Below are 24274 nucleotides of genomic sequence, written 5' to 3'. Positions count from 1 at the left end.
AGACGGCGTGTTGACTGTAAGTGATCTGAACCTGCTCTTCCATCCTTCTCCCGGACATAAATGAGGCTCAGCAGGGAGTAAAAACACTCCAGAGCCCCCTCGCACCCACAGTCCTCCCCTGTCCCCATCGAGGACTGCAGGGAAGCATAGAGAGTGTTTTAAAAGTCTCAGTGCGGAGTGCAGGTGGGGATGCTTTTGTGCAAAAGTGTGTGTGTGTGTGTGTGCGTGTGTGTGTGCATGCGTGCGTGCGTGCGTGCGTGCCTGCCTGCGTGCGTGTATGTGTGTGTGTGTACAAAGGTAGATGTGAAAGATGTCAAATATATCCATGGTTTTTATTGATAGTAAAAGACCCTGCACATTAGCAAACTGTACTTTGTAGGGCGTTGTATTAGGGTTGGGCGATAATCATAAATCAAATAACACAAAATTATTTGATTAATACATCTCAATATCGATCATTTGACAATATTTTGGTGCGTTCACAAGGTATTTACACACAATAAATATTTGAGAAATAATCATTAATAATGTGGATATGATGACCAAACAGCTAGAACAGTCTGTAGAGTTCAGAAAAACTGTATTACTTTCCTGTAGCGCAGCCTTAAAGACAATATTCAACTACCTCACTATATCATGAAGCAACATCCCAGACGTCTCATATCACAATATCAATCTTATATCAGTATATCACCCAGCCCTACATCGTATCCTTTACAGTGAAATGTGATATTATCGATATGAGGAACCACCTCATTTAAAACTCTCCTGGAAACCACTACGAGCGCCTCCCACACCCTTTGAGGTTCACAGAATACTACAACCGCCGACTCCACGGTGGATCAGCCACATCGCTTCCGCCCCTTCTCTGCCTTTTTTTGCCGCCGAGTCCAATTATCACGTCGTGAAATGAACCTCTGCGGCTAATCCTGTGCGTCTGAGCTCGTAACAAGCCCTTTGAAGGCATCCGGGAGGTTAAGCCTGCGCGCCCCGCCATTTATTTACAGCTTTGTGGGGAGGGTGAAAAAAAGACGGTGTTCCGGGCGCACCGTGGAATCCTGTCCGTCATCACGACCGGCGGGCGTCAAAGTCCGGGCTCTGTTTTATCCTGACAATTATTAGGGCTCCGACCTGTCTAAAGTGCCAATTGGAAAGCAGGCCAAAGTGCATTCTTGCCGGAAAAAGGCAGACCCGGCCACCAACAAGCGAAACAGCGTAAAGCTGCAGAGGAGCACATAACGCAAACACATTGAATGGCTGTGTTTATTCAAAGGTGACAGCGAACCAAAGTATCAAATTTGGGATGTTTTTTTTTGTTTTTTTTTTGTTTTTTCAAAATAATCTTTCAGATTACAACTTTAAAAACAACCAAACTACCGCCTGATGCTGTTCACAAAGTAAGTGCAAGAGTAAAAACTGTCTAAATCAGCTTGGGAAAACAGGAAGTTACTGTAGCTAAATGGTGACAGGGCAGCCTCATTAAGCCCAGAAACACACTTTACTTATCTCCCCCTTTAATTATTTAGGATAACATCGTTGCCAGACCTGGAGACACGACTCTGATTTTCTGTTATCTCATCAAAACTCCTTTAACTAAACTATTTCGGAGACTTTCCTCGAGGGCCCGGAGGCCTCCACCCCGGCCGTTTGGGTGTTTCTGGGATGGACCCTCCGTGGAGGACCTGCCCTGCCCAGCTGTCTCCCGTGGGTGCCGGCAAAGCATGCTGCCCGGGCTCCTCACCCTGCACTGACAGGCTCCGCTTTCCTGCGGTATAAATAGATAACGACACTAACAGATGCACCGGTCCCCATCTATCTGGTCTATCCGCGCTACACACACACACACACACACACACACACACACACACACACACACACACACACACACTGATGGACGCACATGCACACTGTCATCCACCTACGCTAAAGGTTCCCAGTGGCAGGAACCTTCTCGAAGTACATTTTAAACAGGTGTAGCGAGACGCCTGACTTTGCACTTCCAAAAATGATTAGAGCGCAATCGCAAACTGTCTGATGATGCGAATCTTTGAGCTGATTACCGGCAGATTGCCCAAAATCAATTACCGAGTTCCCAGAGAGCATCGACTAAGCGGGTCACGGCTTCTCCGGGGGCACCGCAAAAATAAATCAACTATACACAGAAGCCCGCGGAAGGGCTCGGGACGGGAGAGAAGAGGGCCGAGCCGCGATCGGGGATTCGGACGTCAGTCGAAAAGTGGTCGGAGCAGGTGAAGCGGAGGCAACAACAACAAAACGACGTCTACCGTGGTCACGTTTTTATCACAGGAGACGAAAAACTCCGGGGAGCTGGAGCATGAGGTCTCAGATCGGATCCCGTATCAGAGGCTTCATCACCCCCCCCCCCCCCCCCGCCCCCCCAACACCCCCCGCCCCTTGTCAGGCTGCGTTGCCGGCGGATCAGCGTGGGTTTAGCACTTTGAATAAAAGTAAGTGGGACTCACCGTTCGGAGGAACTGGATCTCCTCCTCGCCCTCTCCTCCTTCTGCCATCCTTCGCCGAGGGTTGTTCTCAGCTCCGCGGGAGAGAAAAGAGAAAGAGAAATCCCTCTGTCGCCCGTTTTTTGTTGTTGTCTCCCGTTCGGTCCGTCAGAATTACCTGCTATCCTCCAACCACCCTTCCCCCCCTCCCCACCCCCCGGTCTGCCTGCTTCTATGTGTCCTCGGTGCTGTAGCCCTCTCTCTCTCTCTCTCTCTCTCTCTCTCTCTCGCTCTCGCTCTCTCTCTCTCTCAGTGCGTGTGTGTGGGTGTGCAGGAGGATGGCATGAGCTCCTGTGGCTCTCACGGCGTGAGAGAGAGTGAGCGGAGATGAGGTTCTCCCCGGTCTCCCTGAACCTGCCCCGCCCCTCCTGCTCCAACCTCCCTCTCCTCTTCTCGACCCCCCCCCCCCCCCTCCCTCCCCCCGTCGAGTCTCATCAGACGGAGGGAGGGGAGGAGGTGGGAGGGGTGGGGCGAGCACCGTGCTACACATTCACGCTGCTCCCATCATGTGGCCATGTTTGTAAAAGTGGGCCACTCCTTCACATGAGCCAGCCCTCTGCACACACACACGCACGCACACACACACACACACACACACACACGCAAGTGCACGCACACACGCACGCGCGCGCACACACACACACACACACAAAAAGAGAAATACACACACACATACAGAAATACACACACACATGCACACACACTCATACCACATGTCTGAAGGGCTATAAATGGAAGGGGGTAAGATCTCATGATAGCCTTTAGGGAGTGCTCACTGCGAGAGCGCACGCACGCACGCACACACACACACACACACACGCCCGCACACACAGAAGGTAGTACCACTGTACTGGACTGCTGTGCAAAATCTAACAACAGTATAAAGAAAGGAATCTGTTCTCTGCCTGTCCGTCTGCCTGTCTGTCTGTCTGTCTGTCTGTCTGTCTGCCTGTCCGTCTGCCTGTCTGTCTGTCTGTCTGTCTGTCTGTCTGTCTGTCTGTCTGTCTGTCTGTCTGTCTTTTGATTGTCTCAACAACCATTCATCCGATCTACCTCAAACTTGGAGGGCGTACTTGGGGACCCACGGATGTGCAGGGTCGAATTCGATGCAATTTGGACACGCGACACGTGATATATTAACAAACTTTAAATAAACAAATGAACAGCGAGCCGCTCAGCGGGGCGGGGCTTCAGGGCTCGGCCGCTCAGCACTGTGCAGCAGCGGGGCGGGGCCGAGGTGCGCCCGAGGTGTTCTCCACTAGTACCTTAAAAATGAGGGATTGGTGCAAAAGGAACTGAGCTGTCACAACCATTACATACTGTAATCGTCCGATCACAAGCCGATCACAAGGATTTTGGAAAATCGCTTGATTCTACAATCATCCACATTCGAGGAGGAATTTGAAGCCAATCTTAGAAATGTCACAATGCGTCAGTCGGGTAAGGCAAATGAGCGCTCTCCATGGATTGTTAAGTTCCAATATTCAATATCAACAGATGCTTCATCATCCTCGTGATTGTGAGTGCTCTACTTGAAAAATATAGTCACTCCATCTGGATTATTTCCAGCATTGAATTAATAAGTATTTGTTACGGTTATAGTGTTAAAATATTCCTACTCAGATGACCAGCAACATTTGAAAGATAAAAACGCCGGCAGCTGCAAATGGATAAATCCAGCAGAGATGAATCATGAGAAATTAGATGTATGATAGTGATCGCCCTAGAAACCTGAATGAGCCCTCATAGTGTCTATATTTTAAAATTTTAAATTTTTGATTTGCCATTAATTTTGTTTGAACATGTAATGTAGGACTAGTGGGTAGTCTGCAGAGAAGGCAAAACCAAAGCCAAAACATTGTTAAACATTTTAAAGTCACCATGACACCATTTTCTGTTTGAAATGCTGCATCATACCTAACAGTATAAATCAGATGGCTTTGGTGTCAAGAGCAGCACCATGAACAGTACATTGTTGTATATGACTATGGGTGCAATAAATCTCAGATATAGCATCATGCTGCTGGAGCTAGGGTAAATGATCTGAACTATCACAGTTCCACACCATTGTCTTTTATGACCTGTGCTACAGGAAACAGTGAATGTAGACTAAATCACTTTTTGACATTGGAATGACTCACTGTGGTATTCTCAGTGCCATTAAAAAAATAGACCATTTGGATATGATGTTTAGATATATGACATATATTTATAAAAAATATATATAATATAATATAATAATATAATATTATGTATACAATTGTTTCCCCTGCAAATAATTCATATAATTCATATTTTTAGGTGATCAGTCATATTTATCCCTTAAATAGGCTCTGAGAATGAGAAAAGATTTACGACACTTAAAGTGGAAATCCATCGGTTTGTCTGTGTTGGGCGGATCCCACTACAAGTCCCAGAACTCCATTGGAAACGGCACAATTGTTTGTCTGTTTTCAAAAGCCGGGTTTAGCCTCGTCTTTCTTTTCTCTCTTCTTCTGAATGTGAATTCTGAATGCTATTTTTTTGTGAATGTTCAACCAATTTACAAACAGCAGCAAACTCTGCTGGCAAACCCTGTCACCAACATTGGAAAGAGGAGCACATGCAAAAAGTCAATACTTTGAATGGCTGTTTCTTATAAAGTGCCAACTAAACAAAGTATCGAATATGGATTTTATTCAACAAAATAATCTTACGGATTACCACTTCAACACACACACACAGGAGCAAACTTTGCGAAGGCAACTTTGGCAACTCCTTTACAAGCTGTGGTAAAACTGTCCTCTAAATCAGATATTTAGACAGATACACAGACTGTACGATACAAAGCAATCTTAAGTGTTAATTTTTGCACAATGCAGTTTTTGCACAATGCAAATATCCCTCCTGCAGGATTTATGCATAAAAAAACATACGAATAACTTTGCAGACTACAGACTGCCTGCCATGCCGGAGCGTGTCGTGTCGACATCCTCTTTTTATGCTTCAGGGTGAACCCCATCATGGAAGGAAAAACAAAAACTGTTTCGGCGACAGAATGCATGAACGTGCAAGCTGGACGACGCAGAGAGACGGACACGGCCACCGCTGACACTAATGCAGCTGCATCACATCACACCCTGCTCGGCCGCTCGGCAGTGATGCTGCAGTCCCTGCAGCCTGCGCCTCACCTGCACGGCCTCCATCTGTCACATCAGCATCCCCTGCTCCCCGTCTCCCGTGGCAACAGTATCAACATGAGAGGGCTCCTGTTTTGGGCTCCACTGAGGTAGAAATACGCTGCCGAACCACCGACCGACTTGGAAACAGACGTGTCGGTGTTCACATCAGTCTGCTATTTTTTTTGTCCCCCCTCTCTGCAGTTACAATGTCAGGCCTCTAGGTGGCAGCATTCTACAATGGTCCAATTTCCAAGCAGCAACCTAATGGTTTGCGGTGCAGTTCAGTGCACTAGATGGAGCTTCTGAAATGTTCTCTCTGCTCCCACCAAAGGTTGCACAATGTTTATTACATTATAAAATTATCTTTATACCCCCCCCCCCCATGCACACGCACACACACGCACACACACACACACACACACACACACACACACACACACACACACACACACACACACACACACACACACACCGCAGGCTCAATGCATTCCGAGGGATTCAATTTCATAATCAACTTTACACTCAGCTGTGATTTTAATTTTTTGCAGTGACGAACACCAGCCTATGCAAATCACGCTGTTTAAAATAAGCGACCGCTGAACATTAAACGTACAGTAAGATCAGCTCCACTCCTGGGAAAGGACACACGGTGCTTTTGAAGACTGGTGCTGGCCTTCCTTGCAGTCAAGCATCCCATGCTTATTTCAGCTCTGCTCCCAGCGTCTTTCTAATGCTAATGCGCAGTAGGTGCTTGGGACTTGGCATGCAGGGCTGCAGGACTGCTGGATACCCCCCGCCGCCGCCAACCCCCAGCCCCCCCGTCTATGCATCTTCCCTGCCTTTGAATGGCATATCACTCGCGCTCTCTCACCCGCTCACAGCTTCCTCCAGAATAGAGGCACCTCGGTGGGCTTCGGGGGACATTAATGTTCCCTGTTCGCCCGTCTCTTCCTCTGGGCGTGTTTGAACAAGGATGCCTTTGAAAGCCCCTGTCCAGCTGCACAGTTACAAACACTACCTCCCTGTGTCAACACCCGCCAACCCTGAGAGATGGAGGGAGAAATGACAGGAGAGGGAGGTGGGGGGGGGGGGCAGTGGAGAAGTGGGGATGATGGAGGAGATAAGGGGGCATACTGGGCCCCTGTATGGACTGATCTGGGAGGGAGAAGTGTGTCAGAACTCAGAAATCCAATCGCACGCATTGAGACATCGTAATTTTGCGGAAATCGCTAAGTTGACACTAAACTATAGACTAGTGATTGTCGACGGGGGCCTGGGGGCCCTCAGGGGTCCTTCAAGAGGTTCCAGGGGGTCCCCCGGCAAAACGATCAATCGTTTAACGTCACGTTTTTTTATTTTATTTAAGAGATATTATCACAAATGAGCACATTAGCACTACTGGAGGATGTACAGCCATGCCTGTTCTCGATCCTAGTTTCACTGTTATCACCCGAACCAGAGTTAAATCACGTCAAAAATCTGCACCCGCTCCCAGAGACAAAATCTCATCAAATGGGATCTGTGGCCTGACGCATCAAATCAAACTGATATGAAAACAATGTGAGAATCACCCAACGAGACTAATTTGCATTTAGGACAGCGTGGAAGAAAAACATGAAAAGTCGGGGGCAGCCTTTTTTTTTTTTTCATTTTTTAAAATCTTTTTGCCGTCATAGTTTGTGCGTGAAGAACCGCAGAAGAACTTCCTGGCTTGAGCAGAGCTCATTTGATGGCTCATCACTATCTCCCTCCTTCGCCTTCCTCTAGCTGGAGGTTTGACTTTATTTTCTTTTTCCTTTTTTCTCTCTCTCTCTATCTCTCTACGCTGCAAGCCTCCCTGCCCCCCCCCCTCCCTGTTTCACACACCCGCATACACTGACACACACACACACACACACACACACACACAGACACACACAAACATACAAAAACATACACTACACGCACACACTGATACTAGTTCCCCTATCTGTGAGAGCCAGTTCCTCCATTTAAGATGCGGACGGGTTCATGTTGAGGTAGCCAGCAAACCGACTCTCTGTCTCCTCCTTCAAACTCTCGATCTCTCTCATGTCGTCGGGACTTTTTTTTGTGCTTCTTTTCTTTTTGACCGGCGAGTTGTGCGACTTTGCGGCAAGAGAGGACGGTAGAGAGTGAGAGCGGGCGAGAGAGAGAGAGAGAGAGAGAGAGAGAGAGAGAGCAAGAGAGAGAGAGAGAGAGAGAGAGAGAGAGAGCGAGCGAGAGAGAGAGGGGGAGAGGAAGAGGGAGAGGGTGGCTCAGTCACACTGTGGACTCCGCTAGGTGTCTGGTAGGCGGGCAGTCCTCCTCACCTCCCGCAGCTCTCCAGCCCTGCGGCCGCCGCCGCCGCCGCCGCCGCTCAGATCAGCGCAGAGAGGACACCCAGCGGGAGGAGGAGGAGGAGGAGGAGGAGGAGGAACCGGGTCGGGCATGGATCCGTAGGGACGAACTCTCAGATGCCCGAGCGGATCCCGGGTGGAGGAGCAGCAGAAGACCTCCACGATGAACAAGACCAAGAGGTAAGGGGGGGGGGGTGACCTTTGAACCTTTGCGCTTCTGTGTGATTTGCTGGCGGTGTTTGGAGGGTGCAGTGGAGTAATGTCAACCCTTGAGGCTGTGGTTTTTGCGAAGGGAGGGGTGGGGTTGCAAGCGGTTGTTGGCCCCGGGGGAGTTTTGCTTTCCACTCAGAGTGAAACAGGACTGTTTGGGGACGGCGGTGAAGCCGCTCGCGAAGCTGAATCATATCGACACAGGCGAGCGTGCGGCGGGGCTCTTTCTCGCACCTCGTCTTAGCCGATGTGGTTGAACTTAGCAGACGAAAAGGTTACGCGAGTCCCTCCGAACGCCGAGAAGGAACCCGCCGTGATGTTCCTGACATGGTGACATGGTTTCTTGTTTTGGCTCTACCGCTCGTTTTCCGTCTGATGACAAGACACCTTAACGTCCTGAAACCAAGCATTCAGCTGTTGTTCAGCGGGTGCATTTGAATGCATTTGTCCATTTTCCATGGGTGACTGACACCGTCAGCAGTTTATTTACATTAGACTGCAATAATACAACTTCATGCTTGAATTAGGATTTATTATTATTTTTTCCTTATTTTTTTGCAGTGACCGCAAGGTAAGGTTAGGTAAGGTAAGGTAAGGTAAGGTAAGGTAAGGTAGCCGGAGACAATGCGATCGGCCGGCTGAGTTTAAGGTGGTTTTACAGAATGGCAACAGACCATGAATCCCCTCGAGTGACGAAATGACACAGACAGAGTGATATTAGTCAACAGGGCGTGTGGCTGTGCTCCCGTCAAGCACTCTCGGACTGTAACCAAGATAAAGAGCAATGATTTACATTTACCGAAACAGAAGATTAAAACAACAAACCAGGTGCACGCGGCACAGAGAACCAAGCAATGAGGTGAATGGTTCCCAACAACCACAAACAGAGACAACAATCCTGGGAACTGACTCAATTAGGGAAGACTGTGATGCTCATAAAAAAGCAGTGACATCACAGCCATAGTAGCTGTGTTCCTGTGCCTGTGTGCGTGTGTGCGTGGGCGCGTGGGTGCATGTCCGTGTGTGCGTGTGTGCGTGCATGTATGTGTATGTGTATGTGCGTGTGTGTGTGTGTGTGTGTGTGTGTGTGTGTGTGTGTGTACGGGTCTTCAAAGAGGAAAAGAGGAAGAGAATGTAGGTTGTGTAATTGGTGTGTGTGTGTGTGTGTGTGTGTGTGTGTGTGTGTGTGTGTGTGTGTGTGTGTGTGCGTGTGTGTGTGCGTGCGTGCATGCGTGTTTGTAGATGCAAAGGTATGATTTCGCTGTGAATTGCATCATACTTCAACTTGCAAGGAAAGAAAAACCTCAAAGGCTTGTTGACTTATGGGTATTCAAGCTCGTCTGCTTAAAGTGCACAATTTGGATTCTAGGCGTCAACAATTCTGTGATTATTTAAGCGGACAAATGGATGAATTCCGATGATTTCAATTCCACTGGCACACGGTGACAGATGGAACCAAAGAGTGAAAATGAGAGAGAGAGAGAGAAACAGAGGAGGAGAGAAAGAGAGGGAGTAGCACACAAACAAGCCTTCAAAGCGCCCTGGCTTCAATTAATCAATTAAGGAAAGAAAGAAGAGGAATTTGCATATCCACCAAAGGGTCTCGCCATTAGCTGTGACATGGATGGGAAGATGAGGGAGGGAGGGAGGGGAGGAGGGAGGAATCTCCAAAAGAAAAAGAAAAAAAAACAACAACAACAGAGACGCTGTTTTTATGAATGCGGGGGAAAGAGCGAGAGTTAAAAGAGACGGAAAACAGAGAATAAGGAGGAGGTGTGTCTGGCGGAGGGGGGAGAAGAGGCTTCATCCATTTATCAATTCATCAATAACAACAGTTATATCGTGGAGCTGATGCACACAGCTACCATCCCCAAAACACAACATCAGACACACATGTTCAATTCAGCAAGGGATGAAAGTGGGACATTCGTCATAGATACACAAAGTTGTCGATGCTAACATTATTTTTAAATGTGCCCGTGGATGAAGGTATGCTGTATATGTAGATAGATGTTCATGTGTGTAGAGATATTTTCTTTACCACTGAATATCTTTCCATTTCTATATTTTCTATTTTAGTTTTTGATTTTCTATGTGAAAGTCCTCAGGGTGTGTATATTTGCATGTATGTGTATGAATATATATGTATACATACACACACACACACACACACATATACGTATATATATATATATATATACACACACACACACACACACACACGCATATATATAAAACCATGGGGACAAAAAATCCAGAACTGTTGAACGCATTGTGTAGCATGTATCAATGGATGTGTTATTTGCAATGCAAAATTGTATCATTTATTTTTTAAGCAACTGAAGCAGATTAAAACTTTTGGAAAACATGTTTATGTTCCTTGTGCATGCAGGTGTGCGTGTGTGTGTGTGCGTGTGTGCACGCGCGTGCGCGCCTGTGCGTGGCCTTGTGCTAGTGTGTTGTTGTTGAACATAGAGGAGTTATTGTTATGTATTTACTCCAGTCGGGAAGCTCGTTCTGGGGAAAAAGGTGAATGCAAATCGGGGACAGTGGAGCCGATTGTGTTTGTGTTTGCACGGGATTCCGCTGCACATGGCGCCCACCGGGCCTCCGCACGCAGCACTGGGACACGCAGCAGCGCCGAGGCTGCGCAGCGCCAGGCGTGACGGTGCTGACGGTTTACCTGCTCGGGAAAGTCCCCCACAAATGTCAGATGAACAGCTTTTTCCTCATCAGCAGTAAAAGCAGACCTGAGTGCATCACTGCTGCAGGCGGGAAACAGTCAGCAACATTTGCATTTACACACATAGGCCTACGAGTAAACACTCAAAGTTCATAATACAAAGCAAAAAAAACTGTGGTGGGAAGAAGATCCGTTGAAATACACATACTTTTTTACATTTTTCATGTATCTGAACTTACTTCGGGTTGATTCAGTTTCAGAGACATGAATTTTACTCCACTACATTTCCAACCAAATACCTATTACTAGCTTAATATCTTTTTACACTAATACACACAAAAAAAAATATATATATAATATATAAAAATATTTGTGCATTATTTTGACCACCTATACTATTGTGTAAATAATCAACTGCATAAAAAAGCTACCACACTTTGAGTACATTTAAGGATGAAGACTTCAATGTGGTATTTTCATTTTGACTTGATTCCGACTGGATCATGATATGAGGATGAATGGAACAGTGGATGAGATGCAACATGCTGACGCAGCGGTGAATCTATTAGGTGACTCTTACGTAACCCAAAGTAATAATAAGATGGATCAGTCAAACCTGTTTCCCAACACTACAGGCTGTGTAAACTGAGTTGAGTTGTGTTTAGCCTCCACCGGTGCCCTGATCATTGGTTGAACAAGGCCTCAAACCCTTTACCTAAAAAAGTAAAAGTACCACATTGAAATTCCTACTAAAGTAAAAGCGTGTAAAAAAAAAAAAAAAAGTACTTGCATGTGCTTAAAGTATTCAAAGTAAAAGTCGTTTTCATATCCAGTTCCCTGATATAGCAGAGCCTACAATGCGGCATAAAGTGTTAAAGTGGAACTTTTTTTTTTTTTAATGCATATGATGCGCGTGCAGATAATTTACAATAAAATAGTGTAGGTAGTGTCTGTAGTTTCTTGATGATTTTGATGTGTTGATGAAGAAGGAGTGACCGCTGACGCTGACTTGAGTAAAATAATAGGTTTATTCCAAAAGAACAGCATCAGACCAGACTTGCCATGGACGTCCAGGAGAGAACCGAGCCGGATGTATTCTCTGTGGGATGATACTCGGGCAGGTGCTTTTATGCTTGACCAGAGACAACGTTGACCATCTGATTCCCCTACATAGGTCACCGTTCACATTTCACCCTCCTTATCACCGGGACCCCCGACAATGGGCTCTCTCTCTCTCTCTCTCTCTCGACCCCTGGCACGGTCTGTTAATAATTATCTTATGCAATGGGTACTGTCTTGGGACGCCACACATTCAAAGACACCTCATGTCATAGTTATTTACGAGAAAAAAACAAAAACTAAAGTGACGCAACATGTAGTACAGTAAAATTATAAATATTTTCTTTGAAATACAGTGGAATAAAAGTCAAAAGTCTCTGAAACGTTGTTTACTTGAATACAGTTTTGTATTTATGGCCATTTATAAATATATGACATTTTAATACATGTCACATATACACATATGTATGTATGTGTATTATATATATAATATTTATATATATTTTTATTATTATTCTATTTTATTATTATTATTATTTGCACTTTTTCAGACGAAGCGCATTTTCTTTTAATGCTTATGGTCTGTACTGAAGTGCACCACACCTCACCAGAAGAAACCCCTCATCTGTGTAAACGCCCTGGCGAATATAAAACCCGGTTCTGATCGGGTTGTGAAGTACTTGGGTAGAGAGTACAGAGAACTTTTACTTTCGTCGCTTTCGTCGCAGCCCCTGATGGCGCCCGCTCTCCGCCGTGTCCTGTTGCAGGTACCGCTGGCGCGACTAATGGCGGCGGCGCGTGTCCGATGCCAGCGTGAGGGGCTCTGAAGCCTTCAGCCAGCAGAGCTAATGAGGCGGAGGAGAGGTGGAGGAGAGGGGTGGGGGGTTAGGGAGAGATGGAGCGAGAGAGAGAGGGAGGGAGGGAGAGGGAGAGGGAGAGGGGGGGGAGAGAGGAGGGAGAGAGAGAGAGGGGGGAGAGAGGGAGAGAGAGAGACAGAGAGGGGGGGAGAGAGGAGGGAGAGAGAGAGGAAGGAAGAGAGAGGGGGGAGAGAGGGAGAGAGAGAGACAGAGAGGGGGGGAGAGAGAGAGGGGGGGGAGAGGAGGGAGAGAGAGAGACAGAGAGGGGGGGAGAGAGAGAGAGGGGGGAGAGAGGGAGAGAGAGAGACAGAGAGGGGGGGAGAGAGAGAGGGGGGGGAGAGGAGGGAGAGAGAGAGACAGAGAGGGGGGGAGAGAGAGAGAGGGGGGAGAGAGGGAGAGAGAGAGACAGAGAGGGGGGGAGAGAGAGAGGGGGGGGAGAGGAGGGAGAGAGAGAGGGGGGGGGAGAGAGAGAGGGAGGGAGGGAGGGAGAGGGGGGAGAGAGGAGGGAGAGAGAGAGGAAGGAAGAGAGAGGGGGGAGAGAGGGAGAGAGAGAGGGAGAGGGGGGGGGGGAGAGAGAGAGACAGAGAGGGGGGGAGAGAGAGAGGGGGGGGAGAGGAGGGAGAGAGAGAGGGGGGGGAGAGGAGGGAGAGAGAGAGGGGTGGGGGCCCGTGTCGGTGGGAGACCGGGGTGGTGGCGCGGCGGGACGGCGCGTACCGGACAGTTGACGGTATAAATAGTTTGGGGACGTCACACAGGGTGAACCGCGTGCCCTCGCCCAATCAGGAGGGCCGGCTCATGCGCGACGCCGCGCCCGGCCCGTTCGCGTCGCGCTCCGCCAGTTTGGCGCCGTCTCCGAGGGCTTCGCGGGCCGGATCCGTGGGAAACGAATGTGCGTGGAGGTCCGTCCGTTGTTCTTACCTTCATAACGCTGATATGTTCTGTAAATGAGGTGTTAGCAGACCGCAAAAAAAAAAAATCTATGACAAAACAATGTTCAATCAAGGTTTCTTAAAGCAAGAGATGTGTGCTCGGCACTCTGGATTCTTTAGGTGTTTATAGATGTAGTTCATCTTTCGGGCTGGAGAGCGTTGCATATTTCACTTGGTAGAATAAGCTTCAGTATCTGAATAATATTTTATGCGCAATTCTAATCCAGTCAATTCATCTCAGAATCATAAACATTTATTTTGTTAATATTCAACATTGAATTGCTCAGTTAACACATTATATGCAGTGTATCCTTATACTGATGCACATGATAGTAGAGAAGCAGTGTGTGTGTGTGTATGTGTCTGCTTATGTGGTGTGTGTGTGTGTGTGTGTGTGTGTGTGTGTGTGTGTGTGCATGTGCTTATGTGGTGTGTGTGTGTATGTGTGTGTGTGTGCATGTGCTTATGTGGTGTGTGTGTGTATGTGTGTGTGTGTGTGTGCATGTGCTTATGTGGTGTGTGTGTGTATGTGTGTGTGTGTGTGTGTGTGTGTGTGTGTGTGTGTGTGTGTGAAACCGCACAAGGTTTCATTCTGGCTCAGGTTCCTAACACACATACACACACAGACACAGCCACAAAAACACACACACACACACACACACACACAGTTTTGGCTTTCTGTTTTTGTCTAAAATATTGATCTTTTCCTGTTGCTTTCTGTTCGCTGTCAAACACTGTTTATCTGTGTTATCTAACTGTATAATTATTATTATTATTATTTTTAATTATTATTATTTTTAGTATTATTATAATTATTATTATATGGATTGTAGGTGCATCGCTCGGCTTCAAATTCGAGGTCTTATCTTGCTGATGCATGTGCTGGTGCATGGTGGATCAGGAGCCGGAGCGGCAGAAAAAGGGGATGTAGCTTCTGGTCATTCAGAGAACTCGTCGCCACTTCTCTGAACGCTGAGTTTCCTGGTAATATCAACACAGCAGCGGCGGATAGAGACCGCAGCCGGTGGCGGTGTCCATTCAGCGGCACGCTGCTGCCACGGAGTGCCTGCGTGCACTTGGATGAACGCACGGCAACCAGGTCGCTGGTCACCCGTCGTGCCCTCGTTCCCAACTCCAAAAGGGAAGAGGCGCGTTTGAAAAAAAGGTGCGGCGCCGCCGCTCCACCTGCGCCAGGAACTCCGCCCGGCTCCACCTGTAAACGTGCGATCCCCCGTACATTGGGGCGGATCGCGCGCCAGCTTACTTGTTTTGGAGTACGCAACAGTGTGCATATTCATCGGGCTTGTGATTGCGAAGAGACGTGTGGTTCTTCGCTGATGCCCGCCGTGATAAGCCTCCCCGTCCTGTGAGCTCCTCGCTGAGCGGTAAACTCCACCACCACAGAACTCTGCAGAGCACACGGCTGTCATGGAGAACAAACAACCCAATTAAACTAACATCAGTTACCGGTCAAATAGGATCCTACATCTTCGCTTCAGTACTTAATACTATCATCTGTGCTATGACGTATACTCACGAGAACAGGTTTTCATGGCCAACAATATCCCTGCTTATACACAGGGAGTATACAGTGCATGTACCTCACTCTCTCTCTCGCCCGCCCAGGAAGCCTCACCTGGACAGTCCGGGGATGCTGAGGAGCAGGAAGCTGGTCCAGAGGAGGAGGAACACGTGTCCCAGTCCTCAGGATATCAACCGGGCCCTGCAGGCCCCCAGCCTCCCCCCCAGCCCCAATGCCGCCAGCCTGGACGAGCTCATCCAGCGCTGCCTCAACGCCTTCGGTCAGTGCGTGCTAGCGTGCGTGCGTCAAATGATACCTTGACATGTCGACTAACACGGGGGTTACACTACAGGACTTCCAAAAGACTTTCTGCAAACAGCGTGGCTCTCGCTGTGGGGTTTACCAGGAGGGGAGGAAAAGAGGGGGAGGGAGAGAGAGAGCCTTTTTAAGTGTGTGAGAAAAGGGAGAGACAGACAATGGGAAGGAAGAGGGGAAAGAGAGCGGGTGAGAGATGGCGGGAGGGGGGGAGGGAGGGAGGGAGGGAGGGAGGGTGCATTTCAGACACAGTCGTCACACAATCAAGCTTTGTTCTCTCGGATCGCAGCGGCTTTGCCAACCCTCTCTCTCTCTCTCTCACCCTTTCTCTCTCCCCTACCCGCCCCCCCCTCGCTGCGTCTCGTCTCCCTCTTCAGATCTCTCTCTCCCTCTCTCTCCATCCATCTCCCTTGCTCTCTCCCTCTCTCTCCCTGTCGCTCCCTCTGGCCTCTCCCCTTTTCCCTCGCCATCTCTCCATGTCTCTCTCCCACTCCCCCCTCTCCTCTCTCCATCTGCGGCTGTCGTCTGTATGGATTCTTCATTATTTTCTTCCAGACACAGCCCCCACTTCCAACTCACACTTACAGTAACAACTCATCCTATTATGACACGGGGAAAACGGTGCGCTCCACGTCTCGTCATTGTGACACACTTTGCTAATCGCGTTAATCCGCCCGGCGTGACCTCTGACCCGGAACACTGTTTATGGCCGGCAGATGTGGAGGGGAAGACGCCGAGCCCCCGCGGGTCCCAGCTGGTCCGCATGACCCTGATGATGCACAGCTGGGTGGTGCCGTCCCAGACCTTCGCCCAGAAGCTCCTCGCTCTATATCCTCTACCCCTGTTCCCCCCCTGTTCCCCCCCCGTCCACCCCCCCGTCCACCTGGCGGCGGTGCCACGCTCGCGTCCCCGGTTCCCGCCAGTGCACAGCACCCGACCACATGCCCAGTAATCTCTGAAAGCCACACAACAGGCCCGGCTTTGTTTTGCCCGGCGTATTTTATGCCCCAGTGCGGGTCGGGCTGGTTTTTGACGGCGCATTTCTCCCGCCGGCCTGTGGCGTGACACCGTGTCTGGGCTGCCTTGCTTTACGTTCAGATCCTTGACTTTCTGTCCCACCTATAAGGACTGTCCGTCCGACAAGAGGGGCGTGAGGCGGCCGCAGATCCACCACCTCATCAGGTGAGTGCGGGTGGTCACACACACACACACACACACACCCATATGTATGTGTACATATGTGCTGCTCTTCCCTATGGAGATGAATAAAGTATCTAGCTAATCGAATCAATTCACATTTAGGCGGATAACTCACATATTAATCCCTGTTACGGTACTTTCAAACCTGACGTGACCGATATTCCACAATGCATATGAGGAAACTTTCTTTTGATTTCGAGTTTGGCACGGGCGACTTTTATTACATCATAGATCACGGAGGGAGCTCCGAGTGGATTATATCGAAACGATGGAACACTTCAAACCTATTTCAAAAAAATCCCTTGTGAAGGATTTATCGGCCAAATATCAATATATCGGTCTGAGAAGTGTCCTGCGACCCCACCCGGTGTCTACATCAAGTGGCCCCCAGGTTGAGACCCCCCGGCCGACCCTGAACTCTCAACGCAGCCGGGGGTGACCGGTCACGACGGCAGAAAAGTGTTGGGAAGTAAACATGTTTGTTTGTGTTTGCGTGCCCCTGTGTCTTTTCACGGTAAGACAGTGGATCAGCCAGTTTCCGGCCGTGTTTGAGGCGGACCCCCTGCTGGAGCCCACCATGGGGGACCTGTGGGAGCTGATCCGGGCCGACGGCGAGGAGACGCACTCCCAGCTCATCGACACCTCCTGCATGTGAGACTTGTTGTCGTTAAACCTCAGCCACAGTGAACGTTTGAACCCGGGTCCTCCATCAAGACCCGCGTGCTCATAGAAACGGTCCTTTTTTTTCGGTATCGCGGTGACGGTTCTCTTTCCTTTTCTTTTATTAAATCTTTTTTTTTTTTGGTTCCCAGGAGCCCTCACGTCAACGTAACCCAGGCTCCCTCGCCCTTGGTGAAGAAGAGGAAGGTGTCCCTGCTCTTCGATCACATGGAACCCAATGAGATGGCTGAGCATCTCAGTTACCTGGAGTTCAAGAACTTTTGTAACGTTTCAGTGAGTTTAAGATGAGATAAGATAACACTTTATTAATCCCCCCGGGCGGCGAATTTGGTAAAAAACAAAACAAAAAAAAAAACACACCCACACACACACACACACACACCTTGTGTTTACTTATTGTGACACTATGAGGGCAGCGGCGTGCAACCAGCAGCACAGACTAATCATATAAGACTGTATTACTGAATGACCCTGTTTGTCGTCGAGCTGTATTTTAATGTCACCTTTCATCTGTTTGTGGAAAGTAGCCTTTAAACAGTTCTCCAGCATGTTGATGCATGGCTGATGAAGTGCAGGTTAGAGGCGGCAAGGCCTCAGGTGTCACACGGGCCAGGCTATACCAGTACTCATACCAGTAGGAAATGCTGCGCCTGGTAAATGACTTCACTCCAGCGGCCTATTTTGTTTTTATAGACTGTTATTGACTTTATTCGAGCTGCTTAGCGCGGGCATGAAACGCAGTTGGCAAACCAGTGGAAACGGTGCCGACGGTGCGCTCTCTGACCCCCCCCCCCCCGTGTTGCACCCGCAGTGAGGAAACGCCACAACAGAACTGCTTATGGGTAATCTGCTGGCACGTTGACACCCTGGCCTGACCCGCTGCCTGTTCTTCTGATTGGCTCCAGTTCCTGGACTACCGCAGTTACGTGGTGCAGGGCTCGGTGCGGGACAACCCGGCGCTGGAGCGCTCCGTCATGATGTGCAACGGCGTGTCGCAGTGGGTGCAGCTGATGATCCTCAGCAGACACACCGCCCAGCAGAGGGCGCAGGTCTTCACCAAGTTCATACACGTTGCCCAGGTAAACAGCCCTCGAGGGCTAAGGGGCGAAACACCCGATGCTCGGGTGGGGGTTTGGGGTAATTTGTGTCAGGATCAGGAATCCCTGAGTGTTCTTCCCGTGCTATAATAAATGAGAGATAATGTGCATCCAGCCGGTTGTTATCGCGAAATAACCCCCGACGGGGTGATTGGGTCTTGCCATGCTCCCTTCATGCAGATCGTAAACTTCATAACACAAGGTTTTCTCCAGGACCAGCCGTCTATGCCAGAACAACCCTTCAAGCAGCCACAACCTTCTCATCTCTTGAAGAACTGCTGTTTTTTTTTGTTGGTTTGGTTCTTTTGTGCACAAGCCGGTGGATGCGTGGGAGCCTTGGAGAAGATGCGGGAACTCCTAACCGTCTTCTCCCGTTCGCTCTCCGCAGAAGCTGCGGTGTCTGCAGAACTTCAACACCCTCATGGCGGTGACCGGCGGACTGTGTCACAGCTCCATCTCCCGCCTCAAAGACACCATCAGTCTGCTGCCGCCCGACATCACCAAGGTAGAGCGGGAACAACTCCTGAGCGCCGGGTCTGCCTGTGGGGGCGGTGGGGGGGGGCTCTCGCCGTCAAAGCACCGCACCGAACCACTGTGTTTCTCCACCCTTGCCCTCCACACTTAGGTTTGATTTCATTCGGTTGCTGTGCCGTACATGTAGATGCTCGCCTGTCCAATTTGTTTATTTGTCTCAAAGTGTTGAATCGGATCCTCCATTTTTCTGTCTTTGCTTTTTTATTTGTTTTGCAATAAAATGCAAACCTAACCTTAACATAAGCTTCCCGGAACCCCCAACTGGAGCTGCATACTAGGAAACAGATAAGACAGTACTGTTGTACGGCTGCACTGTTGGCTGGTGAGGGCGGGCGTCTGTTATCTAGAAATTGGGAATAATGTCCTTCATACAGTGTCTTTTAGCATTCTTCATCCTTTATATTCAGTCATTGTCTGGGGAAGTCCTCAGTTGTAAATGGTGGGAAGGGTGTTTTTTTGTTTCCCTGGTAACACTATGGCTCTGACGTAGACCCAGGGTTTGTTCTGACTCAATGTCCTGGATGAAAACTAATCTGTCATTTGGTCTTAGTGACTAACATTGCTCCGATTTGCTGGTGGAGTAAAGTCATGTTTTTGTTGTAAATCCATCTCATTAACTCTGCAGTCTGGAGCGTGGCACGTTGTGTCATAATCACTGAACTTTTTCGGGCACATGGAGGTAGTGGCAGAATATGTTTGAAGTTTGGAAGAAAAATTACTACTTACTCAAATATGAACATAAAAAAGACCTGAATGTCAGCCTTGCTGTTTTATTATATTTTTACTGTTTTTAAATTCTGTGCTTTCTTTTAATTTTGCTGTTTTAAAAAATCTGTCTATTTTATATTTGTTGTGAGGCATCTTAAAATATATTTTTTAATATATATTTTTTAATATTAATGAATTATATTTTATTATTATAATTGTCGGCAAGTGGTTATGGTTCACAATTCACTCCAAGTTGTGCAGTTATCGAAAAATAATGCACAATGTGGGGTGCAAAGAACAGGTTTGCCTTTCATGAATATTGCATCATGACCACCACAATAATAAATTCTCCCAAAATCGCCGCACTCCACCTCACGCCTCCTCCGGCCCCGCTCTCCACCAGGCCCTGAGCGAGATGACGGAGCTGCTGTCTTCTCGCAGCAACTACATCAACTACCGACGGGTGTACAGCGAGTGCTCCAGCTTCAAGGTCCCCATCCTGGGCGTCCACTTGAAGGACCTGATCTCCCTGAACGAGGCCCTGCCGGACTACCTGGACGGCGACAAGATCAACCTGAGCAAGCTGCAGCACCTGTTCAGCAACATTAGCGAGCTGCTGGCCGTGCACCGCTGCACGCCGCCCTTCGAGGCCAACAAGGACCTGTTGCACCTGCTGACGGTGAGAGCCGGGCGGGGTCGAACCAGGGGGCGGATGGGCGGTGTGGATAGATTAGCATTGATGGTTTTATTGTTAACAGGATGGACTTATTGAACTTATGTGACCTTTCAAGGGTAATTTCTCCATTTTCAAGTGTTGTTCTTTAATGCTTTGAATTGAATGGATTTCCATACCATTTTTATTGCCGAGCTTTCATGACACTTCTGCAATACAGAATTCCTAATTTCCTCTTACAAAATATATACATATGTATATATTTTGTAAGAGGAAATATATGAATATATTATTATTATTCTATATTATATTATATTATTACAAATATATAGAATGTGGTATTGTTAAAGCATGGGGATATTGGAGATGCCATAGCAGTTTACCTTCCATATTTTCAAATGGGATATACTGCTCAGCCCTGGACGCCCTGATGAGTGATTTTTCAATTACACTTCCAGGTCCTACAGCCAAAACACTATTTGAATCAAATATAGCAAAACATCATTCCTTTCTATGTCCGCTGTCTTTCAGTTTACTTGGTTAAATGATTTCTGACTGTGTGAGCGCATAGTGGGCCTCCTCCACTTGGAGACTGACAGACGCTGCTGAACAGTCATCATCAGTAAATCATTTAACAAGAACAAGTAACAGCGGCAGGGAGTTTTATATTGTATTTAAACAACACATGTTTTATTCCCTTTATTTCCCAGCTGTCTCTGGACCTGTACTGCACAGAGGACGAGATCTACGAGCTCTCCTACACCAAGGAACCCAAGAACCCCAAGATCCAGGTCAGTAGGACACCCCGCCCTGCACCGTATCTCAAAAGGGGACCTTCCGTCCCTTCTTCGCGCTCCCGTGGGTGTAACTTCTCATACAGAACAAAAGTACAAAATCAGGGCCACGGCATATAAGCCAAGCCACATGAAAAGAGCGAACGTCGGGGGAAGTGTGTTATGCGGCGGGTGCTGTTTGGGCGTTTTGCCTTTTGACGTTGTCTCTCGTTCCTTTCCCTCCCTCCGGCCTCGCAGCCCGTTGCTTCGGTTAAAGCCCCCGTGGTGGCGGAGTGGGGGTCGGGGGTCAAGCCCAGGCTGGATCCTGACACCATCTCGAGGCACGTCAAGCAGATGGTGGATGTAAGTGTGTAAAACGGGCTCCGAAACGGCGCCCCGTCTTTCACTTCACTGGCCGGGGGCAGACCTCGGGGCAGGGAGCCGGATTCGCGCGTCTGATCTGTTTTGCCGCCCCCTGCAGTCCATCATGAAAAACTATGACCAGAACCAGGACGGCTACATCGCCCTGGAGGACTTCGAGAAGATCGCCGCCAACTTCCCCTTCTCCTTCTGCACACATGAGACGGACCGGTGAGGGAGATGTGTGCTTGTCCTGTCTTAGCTTAAGATGGGATAGGGTGGTGTCCTAAACACAGTTAGGAAACATTATTCCGCACTGACCAAAAATCCCGTCGTGCCTGACTGAGATAAGAGGACCTCAGCCGGTCTGGAGTGGAGGCCTGAAACCAAAAACGCGCCCAAGTTAGCGTCCCCGCTCACCCTGCTGCTTTGTGACCGCAGGCAGGGGCAAATCAACCGGGAGGAGATCACCTCGTACTTCATGCGGGGGATGTCGGTGTGCGCCAAGCTGGGCTACAACTTCAACGACGTGCACAACTTCCACGAAACAACGTACAAGCGGCCGACGTTCTGCGACGCGTGCAGAGGCTTTGTGAGTAGTAGCCCCCACCACACACACACCCCACCACCCGCACCCCCCCCCCAGGGGGGTGGTCCGTGTGGATCACGCTGTCTGGATAAGTGCAGTGCCTGTGTGGTCTGGCGTCACCGCTCACGTCCCCATCTCTGTTTTGTAGCTGTGGGGGGTCGTCAAACAGGGATACCACTGCAAAGGTAAGAAGCGCTCTCGGGGGGTGAACGGTCGTTGAGCGTTCCCAGTCGGACGCCCCTCCGTCTCACCGGGGTCTCCGTCTCCGTCTCCTTTCCAGACTGTGGGATGAACTGCCACCGGCACTGCAGGAACCTGGTGGGGGTGGAGTGTCATAAGAGGCACAAGGTCTCGGGGGGCTCGTGTCCCTGCACCCCGGCGCCGGACCTGAGGACCAAGGGCAACAGCTGGAGTACGTCCTCCCCTGCACACGCGCACACACGGGCCGCGCAGCGCGCACACTCCTGCATCCAGAGCAGTCTCGTGCCTCGTCACGGGAGCATCGCCAAAATGTGAAATGCAATTGTGTTTTTTACGTCGATATGATGATCACAGAGGGAACTGATGAGTGAATCCACCATGATGTACAACAAATTCCTGAACTGGAAAAAAACTCCAAAGGAAAGAAGAGAGGGACACGGGAGTCTACTCTAATATGAATGTATAAAATAAATGCTTATAATCATATATACATATTCATGCCTTTATATAAAACAATTATGCCTCTTTGTCTGCTGCACTTAATTTAGTACATGGAAGTACATACAAATACCAACCTTAATGTATAGTTTTTATATAGTTTTAACTGTAGTGAACCAATGCACCGAGTCAAGTTCCTCGTATGTGTGAACGTACATGCACAATAAATGTTATTTTGGCTCTGACTGCTGTGCGACATAACTATAACTCGTGCCTTGATGAAATGAACTTCCGGGGTCCTCTGACCTACAACGCTGTGTTTTCCCTCAGGCTCAGAGGAGGATGCCTTTGTCTTCCCCCACAGCAACGACACAGAGCAGGGCAGGGGCGACCTGGCGATATCCGACCGCTCCACTCAGACCGACCCGGGAGTGTGGACGCCAGAAAGGAAAGACAAGGAAAAGGCAGGAGACCACAACTCTGTCATCCATGGCCCGCCGGGTGTAAAGGTAAGAGTGACTAGACCGGTCTTGTGGAAACCAATATTTTGAAAATCCATTTGTTATTGTTTTACAATGCTGCAAGCCTGATGTATAATTCTTTTACAGACTTAACGCTGAACCCCACTATAGCAGAGGCAGCACATATTAACTTAATTAAGATTGTGTATTTCAATTGCAGCGGAGTGCTCGAAAGAAGTTGTTCAGCTCGCTAGAAGTTCGGAAGGTTCTGAGATGTTTTTTGGTGTCTGCAGGCGAGCACGCTGCCCCTGGCACGAGGCTGCAAGGTGCCCGTGTCCTTCCTGCAGGAGAAGATGGAGGAGCTGCATCTCTACAAAGAGCGGAGCAGAGAGCCAGACTGAAGACGCTAAGCAAGACTTGTCCATCTTCTACACCTTCCCAGAAGGACACCAGAACGTCCAGAATCCGTTAAGTCTGTGAACTGTCTTGTCCTGCGGCCCATTAGCGCATGAAATGCATACCAGCTGTGATAAATGGGCTCTGAAGTTTCAACTGCTCTGAAATGTATTTTTATTTTATTTTTTTTTAACCGTCCAACCATCGTCAATCCTTTGGCTCTTAACATGTAAAAAAGTATTTTCTGAACCAACTTCTGAGGACCTTGCGTTTCCAAAACAAGAGGCTTCCTGGTGCTAAGCTCTGCCATACAACCTCAATATTCTAAGATGTTGCGAGACGTCCAGGCCTGCAGTATCTGGACAACACTTCGTCGACTTCAGCATGCGACCACCCACCTTCTGTCTAAAAGCATGTTTGTTTTGTGAAATTGTTCAAGTGCCTTAAGAACTGACTCCACTAAGCACTGTGGATAAAAATGAAAAATGGGGGAAAATAAATAAAAACTTGTTCAGCCAAGACAAAACATGAATGATAAATGTTCTGCAAGA

General features: G+C 48.7%; 2 protein-coding genes across 2 annotated transcripts in view; one reads left to right on the top strand and one right to left on the bottom strand.

Moving 5' to 3' along the window:
- The window catches only part of ryr1b (ryanodine receptor 1b (skeletal)), a 90774-nt gene extending 88175 nt beyond the window's left edge, over positions 1 to 2599 (bottom strand). Inside the window, exon 1 of the mRNA XM_080006723.1 lies at positions 2484 to 2599. Coding sequence (XP_079862849.1) covers positions 2484 to 2531 — 48 coding nt within the window. The 5' untranslated portion in view covers positions 2532 to 2599. The remainder of the gene's footprint in view (positions 1 to 2483) is intronic.
- Positions 2600 to 8103: 5504 nt separating this feature from the next.
- On the top strand, positions 8104 to 23774 carry rasgrp4 (RAS guanyl releasing protein 4). The gene is made up of 17 exons (XM_080006430.1): positions 8104 to 8217; positions 15402 to 15577; positions 16329 to 16440; positions 16711 to 16794; positions 17332 to 17463; positions 17625 to 17766; positions 18399 to 18572; positions 18979 to 19095; positions 20236 to 20511; positions 21216 to 21296; positions 21537 to 21641; positions 21760 to 21869; positions 22080 to 22230; positions 22376 to 22412; positions 22508 to 22639; positions 23197 to 23375; positions 23621 to 23774. Exons 1-17 carry the CDS (start codon positions 8201 to 8203, stop codon positions 23726 to 23728), a joined length of 2133 nt encoding a protein of 710 aa, XP_079862556.1. The 5' UTR covers positions 8104 to 8200; the 3' UTR covers positions 23729 to 23774.
- Positions 23775 to 24274: the final 500 nt, after the last annotated feature.

Source organism: Zeus faber (genome assembly GCF_960531495.2).
Source record: "Zeus faber genome assembly, chromosome: 9".
In the NCBI taxonomy this organism is placed as follows: domain Eukaryota; kingdom Metazoa; phylum Chordata; class Actinopteri; order Zeiformes; family Zeidae; genus Zeus; species Zeus faber.
Note: the sequence above shows the minus strand (reverse complement) of the source record. Positions and strands in the feature narration are given on the sequence as shown.